This window comes from Enhydra lutris, unplaced genomic scaffold, assembly GCF_002288905.1.
Source record: "Enhydra lutris kenyoni isolate GAN:26980312 unplaced genomic scaffold, ASM228890v2 scaffoldscaffold2, whole genome shotgun sequence".
Taxonomy (NCBI): domain Eukaryota; kingdom Metazoa; phylum Chordata; class Mammalia; order Carnivora; family Mustelidae; genus Enhydra; species Enhydra lutris.
The window spans coordinates 39,906,972-39,921,352 of NW_019154086.1; the positions used below are offsets into that span (position 1 = coordinate 39,906,972).

General features: G+C 35.3%; 1 protein-coding gene across 1 annotated transcript in view; it reads right to left on the bottom strand.

Annotated features, from left to right (window-relative positions):
- LOC111147955 (carboxypeptidase B1) overlaps nt 1-14,381 on the bottom strand; it is a 34,472-nt gene that overhangs the window by 13,598 nt on the left and 6,493 nt on the right. Inside the window, exons 3-9 of the mRNA XM_022504253.1 lie at nt 12,970-13,094; nt 5,420-5,519; nt 5,231-5,332; nt 4,301-4,402; nt 1,424-1,534; nt 1,244-1,334; nt 367-569 (exon numbers count right to left, since the gene is read on the bottom strand). Of these exons, the coding sequence (XP_022359961.1) occupies nt 367-569; nt 1,244-1,334; nt 1,424-1,534; nt 4,301-4,402; nt 5,231-5,332; nt 5,420-5,519; nt 12,970-13,094 (834 nt within the window). The remainder of the gene's footprint in view (nt 1-366; nt 570-1,243; nt 1,335-1,423; nt 1,535-4,300; nt 4,403-5,230; nt 5,333-5,419; nt 5,520-12,969; nt 13,095-14,381) is intronic.

Genomic DNA, 14,381 nt, shown 5'->3' on the forward strand with positions numbered 1-14,381 from the left:
CAAAATTGACTTTCTAATTGTGTGTGAGACAAAACTACTTTGTTGATTATCCCAGATGCATCTGAAATCATCATGTGAGTTAGTATTGTGGTGAAGCCAGGGTAAGTGTACCTATTGTCATTTTGAAGACTAAACCAGTTTAACACGTTGGGAACTGTTTCCTGTATCAAAATCCTATATCTTTTAGCTAATTTATCTAGCCAATTCTGGATTCCTTGTAAATCTGTAGTAATTTTTTTTTTTTGCTCCTGCTATCAGTAATTAATAATGGAATCTTTAGAAATTGTTCTTAGAATTTTTTCTCAGGAATAGGATTTAAGAAAATCTTAACAGTGAAATACCATATTTACTACCATGACTACTTACCAACTCAGCGTTGTTCTCTGTGAGTTTATAATCATAGGAGTAAGGGTAGAGCATCATTTGGGAGTATGAGTGGATTGTCAGATATGCTTTGATGGAAGAGAGGTTGCTGCGGATGAAATTAGCCAGGGCCTTGGTCTCTTTTTCAGACTCTGCAGCAGGTCCACAGTAAGTTTCATCACAGGGCCTTCGAGAAGCTCCGATTTCTAGAAAAACAGGTTGTTAATGGAATGGTCATCTATGGAAGTTACCACAAGGCATGTTTCAGACTTTCAAATTAGAAAGTTAAGAATAAGCTATTTTTACATGGGTCCTTATGATAATGTATGTATATATGTATATAATAAAGCATGCATGCATTACTCACAAGATTAGGGGTGGTATGTTTTTAAGCTTACGGGGTAAAAGTTGCATGTGAAATCACCAGTGTGTCCCTGTGTAATAATATACAATGAGATCAATATAGTGTAAAAAAATTAATAATTAGGGGACAAACTAATATCCATGAGAAATTTCCTTATTACTGTAATCATTCTCTGAGAGTTGAATCACAAAATTAGAATTATATCACAATTTTATTTAAATAATTATTTAATGACTGTGTCCTCTAGATTATATATCTCAAAATAGTAGGATTACATCTGGATTCTCAGTCTTGTGTTTCCAGCATCTAACACAGCTGGGAATGCAGTAGAGCACACAGTACGTTTTTTTGAGTGAATAAATAAACCGTTTATTGTCTGTGCTTTCAGAAAGTTAGAATTCTAAAATATAAAATTTTATATTTTTTCTTGTTTTAGACACTGTTGTGTTTTCCTGTGTTATTTTTCCTTCTGTGCTTTTCAACAGATGCTTGCAAAATGGTGATCCTGATACTTACTGCACCAACCAGCATCAAAATTTCTGTTGGGGTCTGTGCCAATGCAGGTAGTTCCAGCCTGGGTGGAACGGGTCTTTCTCCACATTCGGTTCTGAAAGTGGATTATGTGGTTAGGCCAAGTATAATAGAAAGTGGGTTGGTTTTAATTTCATCATCCCCTTTCAGTATTGGCTCATATACCTTGGTCCAGGTGTAGACGTAGCCATCGATATTGACCACAGGCAAGACATAAAAGTCTAACTTGTCGAGAAGTTCTGTCATGTGGATTTCTTGTCCATAGGTGCGGATAGCCTAAGTATGAATTAGGAAGAGAATTTCATGGAAAAATGGAATACGTGATGCTACTAAAATTTACATAGACTGGGTGAATATTGACTTTGGTAATGGAAGCCATGTCTCTTTGAGGTAGACATTATTAATATTTAAAAGGCAGTTAGTAAAATATTACCCATAATTTTGGTTAAAATAGTTGTTTTTAATTCTTCTCTGTTTCCAGGATATTCTATTATATCCATATATAACTCACATAATTATTTCACTTTTTACTTTAAAGATGAACAAAAGATTTAATAAAATTATAGACTTTTAAGAAACATACATATATTTACTTATTTGCAATAATTTTTTTTCAGAGTGAGTAGGATGTGAGGGTAAGACCTATACTTAGTAAGTAAAGAATGTCTGTGGATGGCTGTGCATGTTTCTAATATCATCTAGAAATTTATTTAAGTTTGTGAAACCTCCTGTAGATGGTCGCACTAGAGAGTGTGTCCAATAAGGAAGAAGAATGAGAAGGCCTCCCATTATGAAGTGAACTCACACTGATGGATTTTGGGTGGCTCTCACCAAGGCTCCACGCTGAATAATGATGAAAGTATCCTTCTTACTCCTCTATACTGAGTAAGAGTTAAGAGACTAGTTCTCCTTGCTAAGTGATGATTTCTAAGTGATCTCTCTATGAATGAAGGACTTCTTTATGAATGAAGGACTTCATGCTCATTTATTATGTTCTCTTAGTCATAGTTCCCCAGCCCCAGGATCATATTAAACTTAAATTCAACTCTTTCCCAGGCTTTCTTGAATAGACTTTAAAATATTTAAGGCTTCTATGTATTAATAGTTTTTATATACTTTTTGTGACTCTATACATTGTATTTATTATAATAGCACATGATAAAATAAGTGATTTTTAGGCTGGAGGAGTTATAGAACCACATTCTTTTAGTGAACCACATTCTTTTAATCTTGGAGATAACCAAAGTAGTGATAAAATTTCTTCATTCTAGAGGGCAGATGGTGAGATATCCATTGAAGTTAAATGGTTCTAATTGGACACATAAGATGTCTAGAAACCAAGACCGTGACAAATAGATACAGAAATATTTCTTACAAAAGACAGTATATTGTATATAGTAATATTCTTAATTTTAAAAGTACTTCAATATTTTAAACTTCTAATTTTGAAGTAATTTTAGACTTAGAGAAGAGTTGCAAATAGTTCCCATATACCCTTCACTCAGCTTCCCCTAATGTTTTCATCTTACTTAACCATGGTACAATGATCAAAGTGAAGGAATTAACATTAGTACAATAATAAAGTTAAACTATAGGTTTTATTTAGAGTTAACCAATTTTTCATTTTTTTATTTTTTTTTAGTATGTTGTTAGTCAACATATAGTAGTACGTCATTAGTTTTTGATGTTGTATTCCAAGATTCATTGTTTACATATAACACCAATTTTTCCACTCTTAGCCTTTTTCTTTTTCTTTTTTTAAATTTTATTTATTTATTTGACAGAGAGATAGCTAGCTACACAGGGAACACAAGCCAGGGGTGAGGGAGAAGAAGGAGAAGCAGCTTCTCACCAAGCAGAGAGTCCGATGTGGGACTCGATCCCAGGACCCTGGGATCAATGACCTGAGCCAAAGGCAGATGCCCAATGACTGAGCCACCCAGGCATCCCTATTATCCTTTTAATGATCTAGGATCCAATATACAAACAATCCCACATTGCACTGATTATCATGTCTCCTCAGTCTCATCTTATCTGTGAGTTCTCAGTCTTTAGTTGTCTCTTATGTCTTTGACACAGTTGAAGAGTACTGGTCTGGTTAGTTTGCAGAAGGTCCCTCAATTTAGGTTTGTCTCTCTCTCTCTATATATATTTTTATGATTAGAGGAAGGTTATGAATTTTGAGGAAGAATACCATACAGATGATGTGTCTTTTCAGTACATAATATCAGGGGGTACATGATACTGATTATGTCTTAATGCTGGTGATATTACTGGTTATAGTAACCTTGATCACTTGGTTAAGTAATTTCTACTAAGTTTCTCTACTGTAAACTTTGCCTTTGTAATGTAATACATATTTTGGGGGGGATACTTTGAGATAGGAATTATCCTATTTGTCTTTAAACATTTACTCACTAATTTTACATATGTACATAGGTTTTTGTGAAATGATTATTACTGTGGTGTTCTAATGATAGTTTTCTATTTTGTTCATTCTTTGTGCATCCATTAGTTATAATTCTTCTTTAAGAAGGAGTTGTTCCTTCTCTCTTTATTTATTGAATAATTTATCTAGTATGGGCTCATAGATGTTTAAAAACTTCAATTGAAGGGTTTTCACATATATCTTATCATTAGAATTATGAGGAATGAAAAACAGTATCATTTATAGTGGGATTGCCATTGAAGTATATAATGATTATTATTCAGGAGATAATAATAAACCTAGTGGCTTATCCACAATCTTTAATTTTTAAATGACCTATGTATTATACTACTGGTTGGTCTCTCCACCAAAGGTGGGTGAGAAAGTTCAGATGAGTCAAATATAAATAAATACAGTTTAGCAGCTGTTTTAAAATCTTACCTTATAAAGATCTCTTGGTGAAAGTTGAAACTAATACCCAAAAATGGGAACTTGGAATTAACAAAGTTTTTCTGTTATTATTCTCTCTTATTATAGGTAGATTATAAGAAATTGATTTAAATAAACAAAATACTTTCTACTTCCCTCCACCAAAAATGATTCTACATACTGACCTCTCTCACAAACCATTGGCAAAATGCAGGAGAAATCCATTCTCTGGCATGGAAACCACAGTCCATGAAAATGGCAGGCTTATTTGGTCCAGCTTTGCCAACCTATTGCAAACAAAAAAAAGGGAAATTGTGATTCATCACAGTCAGGGGTTAACATTCGCTACCTGTCTGGGCTTTGGATTCAACAGGTGAAACTTGACAGCAGCAAGAGATATATCCCATGATTAAATTAAAACATAATACTAGCACAGTATGTTCTTGCCTCTAGATACAATGTTTGAGCTTACATGGCTGTTTATTATTTTTATTAAGCTTGACAAGCTCATATTTTCAGAAGATGCTGATTACCCTGCTTAATTGTACTCACGTGGAGGTTATTTTCAGCTGCTATTATTAGGTGACATGACCAAGACAACTGGATGAGTAATTAGAAGTAATGATGATTGTTGCTAATCTTGTAAGAATTTTCCTTCTCTCCTACTTACTCCTTGTCTTTTTATTTTCTTCATTAGAATTACATGACAAAAATGGCATTAGAGAATGACAGAAGCAAATCGTTGATACGCTCTGTAATGTTGTCTGATAGACGTGAAGTTTATGAATCTCTTTAACAAATGGATTTGCAAACAACATCTGGGAGAGAAGAATTTCATCAAGGTAGGTAATCATTTACATTGCTTACAGGAATGTGGTTAAATTTATAGGACTTCTTGTATTTTATTGCATTTTGCTTTTGAATAAATCAAAATAATGATTTAAAAATCCACATATGATAAAAGAAGCTGGGAATCTGACTCCCTGGGGCATATAGGCAGGGAAAGAGTTATAACAATGTTTGGGATGAGCATGTCTGTGAAACAGATGTTAATGTGTTAGAATTCATTGATTTAAAGCCCTCAGATATGGGAAGATCATGGGTAAAATGATTACCTTGAGGAGGTACATAGTGCGTCCTTCAAATGTGGTTCCAATGGCTCTACGAGAGATGAGGCCTGGATTCTCCCTGGTGACTTGTTGAGTCCAAGCCTCTATCTACCAATGCAACCATTTGTAGATTAATGTGCCATTCTTAGTTCAGTTCCCATAACAATGTCTGTCTAAATCATGAGCACATCATACCGTTTCCCATTTGTTGTACTTCTCATAACTGTGTCCAGTTGAACGGACCTGGCTGTCAAATTGACCTTCCAGCACAGATCTCAGGTTGCTTATCAATACCCTGCAATAAACCAAAGGATGTGCTCCTGTGAACATAAGAGTATTTCCCAGTGAACAAGCAAAAAAGCAGAGTTGCTGCCTTAGTAAATCATGCAGTACATTCTCCATGGAGTCACTCTTGTCCTCTGAGTGTCCCTGATACCCTTCAACCTGAGCTGCTCATCACAAAAAGTGAATATATCACTGGAGACTGCAAGCAAGGCAGACCCTTTCTCAGCCTAAACTTGACATATTTAAGTGTCCTTGGACTGTAAATTCAGAAAATGGTTTCCTCTGGAACCTGGAGCATTCTGGAACAGCCTTGGGCTGCCACCCAAAAGTATGCAATTGAGTCCTATCTGTGGACTTTTTTCCTTGGGGCTTTCCTAGTTTTAGCACTAAAAGTCCCATGTCCCAGGAACCAGTCCATCCCAGGTAAACTGGGACAGTTGGGCCTTTCTCTAGGTTTTGAGAAAAATATCTTGAAAGGTAGAAATTCAGAAATATTAATAAGCTAAATATTTATTAGGCAAAAAATGCTGGGTTAAAGAACTAGTTTTTGCTTGCTTGTCTTTTGGCTGGTTTAAAGTAACCAAAGAATGGTTCTAAAGCAAGGTAGTATGAAAATTGGTGACAGAACTTTGAGGCCTGTGTATTTCTATAAGGGATTGTTTAGGTGAAAGTTTCTATTATAAAAGGCAGGCTGGAATGTGTGGATGTGTGTGACTTCATTTGTCTTTGCTACTGCTGAGAGGAAAGTATGTTCTGAAAGGACAAAATTTTGTGACCATTAATGTTCTTGATCATAACATTGTGAGTATTATGGACAGAAGCTAGTTTGCAGAAGCTTCTATTATCCACAGTCAAGCCTTGAAATGTTTTTATCTGACACAGAGAGAATTGCAGCCACACATCAAAAAGTCTACTTCTCCTGTGGCTGCCCCAAGGGCATTCTGATGAAGTATGTCAGGGACATCCTCTGAACCTTCCTCCTGGTCTCTCCTTCATTTGGTTAACTTGGGAATGAACTTCTGTTTGTGGAAAATGCAGTAAATTAATACTAAATGATATTTTCTTCCTGGCAAGTGGCAAATACTGTCTTAAGGTCTTAACTATCTTAAGGTGGTATTACCAAAAAAAAAAAAAAAGAAAAAAAAAAAAAAAAGAAAAGAGAGAGAGAGAGAGAAAAGGAGCGGATTTTAAGATTTAGCTTGTGGAAAAAAAAATTTCTCCTTGAGCAGCCATTAATACTCTGTTAGTGTATTAGTTTCTATGGCTGCTATAAATTACCACAAATATGGTGATATAAAACAACATGAATTTATGATTTTGCAGTTCTGTAGGTTAGAAGTCCAACACAGGTCTCAGTGGGCTAAAATCAAAGTGTCAGCAGTGGTGTGCTTTTTTCTAGAAGCTCTAGGGGAGAATCTGATTCCCTGCCCTTTCCAGCTTCTAGAGGCTGCCAACATTCCTTGGTTCTTTGCCCTTCTCTTTTAACTTTGAACCCGGCAATGACAGTTCAAGTCCTTTGCATGTCACATCACTCTGACCCCGTCTTCTGTCTCCCTCTACCACTTGTAAGAACCCTGTGATCATGTTGGACCTTTCTGGACAATGTAGGATAATCTGCCTATTTTAAGTTCAGCTGCTCTACAATCTTAGTTCCATCTACAAACCCAACTCCTCTTCAGCATGGAACGTGACACATTCAGGTATTCTGGGGATTAGGATATAGACATTTGGGGCAGGATCACCATTCTGCCTGCTTCAGTTAGGCATTGTTACTATAACAATGATTATAGTAAGTGCTATAATTATATTCAATACCCAAATTGGATTGTTAGGGGATAGGACAGAAGTAGAAGGAATCCAGAATTAGAACCAAAAGGTCAGGGGTCATGGTTTTGCCCAACTTATAAATTGGCTTCAGAAAAATCATTTAATCTCTGGGCCTTACTTTGATAATTTTTAGAATGGGGCATTTGATTGGCTGATGTTAAATGTCCTTTTCAGTTCTAAAATGCAGTGACTTGACTCAAATCTGTAGGCCTTGGTCATAGTTGTCTTTCAAGGTTTATGAAAAAAAATTTAAACTGAAATTTCTGGTTACCATAAACTTCATAAACTCCAGGAAACACCTAAAATAGATAGTTTAGGAAAATGATTTTCAAATACAACATTTATAAAAACTAAAAACAAAAAAACCAAAACCAAAGCAAAACAAGCAAAACAAAAACCTTTGAAACAAAAAAATCGACTGGCCAAAATCTTAAAGAAAACAACTATATACCGAAATCATCAGTTTGAAAGAACAAATGCTGTATAATAAGGTTGAACTTTTCTGGCCGAATGGCAAAACTAAAACTCCAAGAGGAAATGGTAAATGACATCTACTTGAACAATCACTTGAACAAGATTTTTCATTGTCAATGAGTGAGTACAATATCATCTAGGTCATATGGATTGTTAGTGGTGCCCAGAGAAAAGAAATAATCACTTAAATGCTCCCAGGCGTTCCACAGCCTCAACTGGATCTAAGACCATAACCATAGGAAGCTGTGATCTATCAGGAACCCGCTGAGTAGAGGGGGCAATAGACCTTTCACAAAATATTGCTATCCTTTCTCTGCACCTAATCCTCAAATTCACATTATTTAGGAGAATCAGTGACTATGTAGGGATTAGTGTTTTGTTTGGTAGTTAGATGAGGCATTCTGTTAGAGTCATTACTATGTTAACTATTAAATCTTTACATTAATAATTAGGGCAAAGAAGCATTAAAAAAAAACAAGCAAACAGCCTGTTAAATTTAAGATGACACCCAGGAGTATAAGTACCCTCTAGTAAGTTGCAAAAGAGCATCAAAATGAGGTAGAAATGTGGTGCTTACTTTTGCCTGAAGGCAGGGGATTGACCTCAAATGATCCTTTCCAGCCTTGTGATTATTTGATTTTATTAGATTTAAGACAAAGCACTACTTAAGCTATATTACAAATATTATTACTAAATAATGAGCTTCTATTCTATGAGATTAAAACAATGCCTTTTAATGTAATAGAGACTGCATTATACCTCCAAAATACAGAGGCGTGTACACTGTTTATACTTTCATATGTTCCTTTTATAGTGCTATCCAACTTCTTTTCTATAAACATGCAGGCGAATTAGATAACAGGGACTCCCAAAAAAACAAGGAACAGAATATCTGAGAAGAAGAGGCATGACTCACTTTTCTCCCCCTTATACATTCTTGAAAAATGAGTATTTGGTTAGTTCCTCTACTACATGCCCATTGCTAGTGAAGAACACTATTATGTACCCATTGCTATCCAAGGACATGTTCCTGTCTTAATCTGAAATACACAGAAAAATAATGTTATAGGAAGTTATATTAGTAACAATCAGTCTCTCCCGGGATTGGATAGGGCAAAGACAACATTCCTGTAATTTGTAAGAAGGTATTCTGTGAAAGCCTGCCCACCAAGAAGTCTGTTAACGGCTTCAGAACAGTAAGTTGGAGATTTGCACCATCCATTTCCTAGTCTTTCTGTATCTAAGGGTGCAGCATAAACATAAAAATACAGTTATTATTCTTGGTGCACACATTCTGAATTTTTTCCCATGGCAACTCAGAAATTGGTTAAAGCTTCCAAAGTGATAATAAGTCTTGGTGAAGAGGGATGGAACCATGGAAAAATCTGCAAAGCTATTTTGGTGGAACTTGTGCAGTAGTAGATGGTTCCTGTTGGATATAAACATGATTACAAATTCTTGCCAGCAAGAAACTGTCTAAATACAAATTAGTTACCATATGAGATAATAATGGGATGCAAAGGGACTGCTGACAGTCCCAGCTAGGATATTGCTGGTGTGCTCCTCCAGCAATAAAGTCTCTAAGAACTTATAATTATTTGATATTTAGAAAATTGTATGCTACATGTGTGCTAAGCAGTGAACAGAGAAGCAAAAATTAACAAGAGTTTAGCTCTTGGGGAATTTCCTATGTTCTAGATGAGATAACATTCATATCCAATTCCCAAAAAGTTTATCCACTAAAAAAGGATATAAATTTTCCATCTGATAAAGGGAGATTGATACGCAATTAGAAGCCATATTGCTACTTTGTGATATAGGTAGAATTAGGATGTCATTTAGGTAGCTAGGGTTAGCTTATGGTGTCTAATCTTCCTTTTGTTTTTCTCAAAGAATCATAAAGAAACTGTCGTTAAAAAAATATTAAAAAAAAATTACCAAAGGCTCCTAAAGGCTAGGATTTTAAAAATTCTTCCTAGTGTAATAAGAAGAGCAAAAAGTCACAGACATGAATCTTAATCAAATTTTGAAACTTAACTGTGTTATATCTTTGTTTTAAAAAGGCAGTCCATTCTTATGGTCACATTTTGACACTTCCCTTAGGTAGAAGCAGATAGCTTAAGCTATATGAAGCCTGATAATGGGGTTAAGCAAAACAATTTCTCTTGACCTTTAAGAAATGTTTCATTTCTCTCTTAGTATAATAATAAACCATAACAATAGTAATGCCAGTAGCAATTTATTTACATATTGTTTTAGTTCATCTTCACAGTCCTTTGAAAGAGGTATTATATCTTCATATTATAGATAAGGAAATTGAAGTTCAGAAAAATTAAGTAAATTATCAAAGGTTACACATTCAGGAAGTTGCAGAGTTAGGATTTGAATCTGGTTGTTTTTTTGTTTTGTTTTGTTTTGTTTTTTCCTAGAGCATTTACTTGTTATGTTATATTGTACCACTTCTCCTGATGAGATACAGACTTTATAGGTAATAATTCTGACATCTTCATTAGCATAAATACTATTCAATATTTTTAAGGTGAAAAACAAGAGAAAATTTCCGTTAAAAAATTTTAAGTTACATTTACTCAAAATTAATGAAGACTTGAGCTTGTGGTGGGGTATTGTTGGATAAACATTTGAGTGTTCAGGACTGGAGCTTGATACTGCCTCTTTGCTTCTTACTGATCCACTCCCTGGAGGAAGAACTGTTTTGGACAAAAGACCTCATTTCTTTCTTCTCTCTAGTGCAAATACCTCCAGGTTAGCGTGGTCTCTCCCAGTCCTAAGCTTACCATATTGTCTGTTCTCTGCCTAGAGTATAATTTTTTCCTTTTCTATGGCTAACTTTGGCTTATCTTTAAGTTCTCAGGTGAAGACTCATTTCCTCTGGGGCCTTCCCTGATTCCCAGAGCTGCTCAATTCCCCTCTATCTCTAGCACTTCATTCTTCTTAACATCTGTTACACAATTCTGAAATTCTTTGTTTAAAGTCTGTTTTCCTCTGAAGGGGTTGGGACCATATCTATCCTTTATGGTGCTTGGTATAGGTAGGCACTTACTGTCTATTTGTTGATCAACAATGGACAACTGCTTCTACTTAGGAAGACACTTTCATCTGAAGAGGCTTACATGGACCAATGTGGTATTTGGGGAGAGGAGACATGTGATGATCAGCTTAGCTAACTCTGTTCTAGGCCTCTGGGGAATCACTTTCTTTTTTTTTTAGTACTTTTCTCTATGACTTCTATCATTAGAAATAGTGGTGGGGCCTGTGGAGGATAAAAGGACAGAGAACCATTCAGTCTGACCCAATCTTGTCCTTAATCTAAAGGAGTATGAGGAAGAAAAACAAAACTGGAGGTTATCACATTTCCGGATTTCAAGTTATATTACAAAGCAGTAGTAATTAAAACAGTATGGTACTGGCATAAAAATAGACACATAGATCAATGAATTATAACAGAAAACCTAGAAATAAACCCACAATTATATGGTCAGTAATATTTACAAAAGAGGAATGGATATACAATGGGGAAAATTCTGTTCAACAAATGGTATTGGGAAAACTGGACAGCTAATGCAAAAGAATGAAACTGGATTACTTTCTTTCACCAGCCACAAGAATAAACTCAAAGTGGATTAAAGATCTAGTGTGAGACTCAAAAGCATAAAAACTCTAGAAGAGAGAGTATAGGCAGTAGTCTCTCTGACATCAGCTGTAGCAACATTTTTCTAGCTATGTCTCCTGAGGCAGGGGAAATAAAGACAAAAATAAACTATTGGGACTATATCAAAATCAAAAGTTTCTGCACATTGAAGGAAATAATTAAGAAAACTAAAAGGCAGCCTATGAAATCAGAGAAAATATTTGAAAATAACATATCGGATAAAGGGTTAGTTTCCAAAATATATAAAGAGCTCTGATACAACCGAATATTGAAAAGAGCGAATAATCCAGTTTTAGATGGGCAGAAGACATGAACAGACATTTCTCCAAAGAAAATATCTAGATGGACAACAGACATATGAAAAAATGCTCAACATCACTCATCATCAGGGAAATACAATCAAAACTACAATGAGATATCACCTCACATCTATGAGAATGGTGAAAATCAAAAACATAAGAAACAATAAGTATTGGTGAGGATGTGGAGAAAAAGGAACCCACTTGCACCATTGGTAGGAATGCAAATTGGTGCAGCCATTGTGGAAAAAGTATAGAGGTTCCTCAAAAAATTAAAAAGAGAGCTACTCTGTGATCCAGGAAGTATATACATGCACCTCTCCTTTTATTGTGGCATTATTTAAAGTAGTCAGATTATGGAAGCACCCCAAGTGTCCTTCAATAGGTGAATGGATATAGAAGATGTGGCATATATACACAATGGAATATTAGTCTTAAAAAAGAATGGAATCTTGCCATTTGCAACAACATGGATAGAGCTTGAGAATATAATGCTAAGCGAAGTAAGTCAGAGAAAGACAAATACTATATGTGGAATTTAAGAAACAAAACAAACAAAGGAAAAAAAAAGAGTAGATAGACAAACCAAAAAACAGACTCTTAATTATAGAGAACAAACTGATGGTTACCAGAGGGAGGATAGGTCGGGGAGTGGAGGAAATAGAGGATGGAGATTAAAGAGTATACTTATTATGATGAAAAAAACAATCAAATGATAAGAAAATATATGAATGGTTAAGTTGAAATAAATATTGATTGAGTCTGGTATGCATACACAAAAAGTAAGGAGCATGAGGAGTCCTTAAAGCTCCTAATAGGTCTGTTGCTCAGTTGGAAGGAAGACTTGATATTATTTGGGACTAAAACTGTGTCTAGCTGATAACAGTGTTCATTGGTTTGGCCTATAGTCTATATATAACCATTTAGCAGGTCAGATATCTTGCTGAATTGGGGTTCAGGAGTCAAAACCGTTTTTTTTTTTTTTTAATTGGAATAAGAACTAAACAAAATATCTACCAGGCTTAAAGTCTTACAATTTGGAATCTAGGGCCAGTTTTGCCATCAGCTATTTGTGGGGCCTCAGGGAAGCCATGGTCTTGGTCTTACTTTTACTTTCCCAGGGTTATTCAGAGGCTCAGATGAGAGCATACATAGGAGAGAATTTTAATAGCTATAAAACATAAACTTACTCATATTTTAGTTCATTCTGCTCCAGAAAATCTTCCACAGTGAAAATATCTTCTGCTTTTACACGGAAGTCAACTGTAGTGTGAGGTTTGATTTGTGTGACAGAATCCGGTTTCCAGAAGTCAATCTGAATAAGGAGTAAAATATATTATGTTTGACACCTATAATTCAATGGGTGAATTATCATCAGCAAGCACACTCTTACTCTACTCCATTGAGTTATTTTCAAACTCAAATTATCTATGAAATCTCTTAAAAATATCTCCTTGAGTGAACAAGAGTTGGGACCAAGCAGTATGTCAATAAAATGTTTACATATATATACATGGCCTTAACTGATTATCATCAAGCATGAAGAACATATAATTATTTCCCATAATGCTAGTTAATTTCCCATAATACCAGTATTTTATAATGGCTCTTATTCTATTTATTGATTTTCTGGAGCAATTGCTTATTGTGATAGTAATGTTTGTGATAATGGATAAATGTTCTGAATGAATGATGATGAATTAACTACAGCCACAAAATTTAATAGAAAGAAACTGACCTTTCCTTTTTACTTTTTAAATGATTTATTTTATTAATTTGTACTTGGAACTCAGCACTCACAGTAATGTGCAGAACCAGGATCTACATCTCTGACCTGTGGAGGATATATTGGAAAGGAAAGTACATCTTTCTCCAGTGGTCATCTTGTCGTCATGGCCAGAAACAAAATGCTCTCAAAGATCCAGATATTTTCATTTGTTCAGTTATTCATCAGCCTTTACTAAGGACCTACTATGTGCTAGGCTTTGTGCCTGAGACTAGGAGTACACTAGTGAGCAAATCAAACATAGCTTCTGTTCTTATGGGGGAGATTTTGAAGAAAATTATGCACAAAAATAACAGAATAACATATTTGATAATTCTAATCTTTTTCTTTGTGGATGTGTGGTTTCAAATCTCCTTTTTCCATCGAAAAACATTAACCAAGGATGTGATGTCTCTCTCAGGTTTCTGTTTTCTTGTTTCTTCCTTGAGCAGAGGAAAGTGAGCTTGAGATGAGCCTGACAATGGGTCTTTCTCTGCCTCTGTTTCTCACCCAATCCCTGTGTAGGTATTTATGAGCTGGTCTCAGGCTGGAGGTGTGACAGGTGATATTTAGGACCATTGCTTGGAAACTTAGAAGCGAGTTTTGGCAAGACTTAGAGGTCATTTAATAGAAACTAATAGGTAAGATATTAAGATGACTCAATTTCAGATACACTTGCCTATGGAGAATCCAATAATCTATGTCCTGTCCTGGTAATCTTCAGACCACTGTAGATGTCTAGTGGGTGCTGAGTCATGAGTCAGGGCTATAGAGTGTATCAGGGCAGTACAAGGCAGGGACATTGGGACAATATCAGAAGGGATTCCAGAAGAAAAA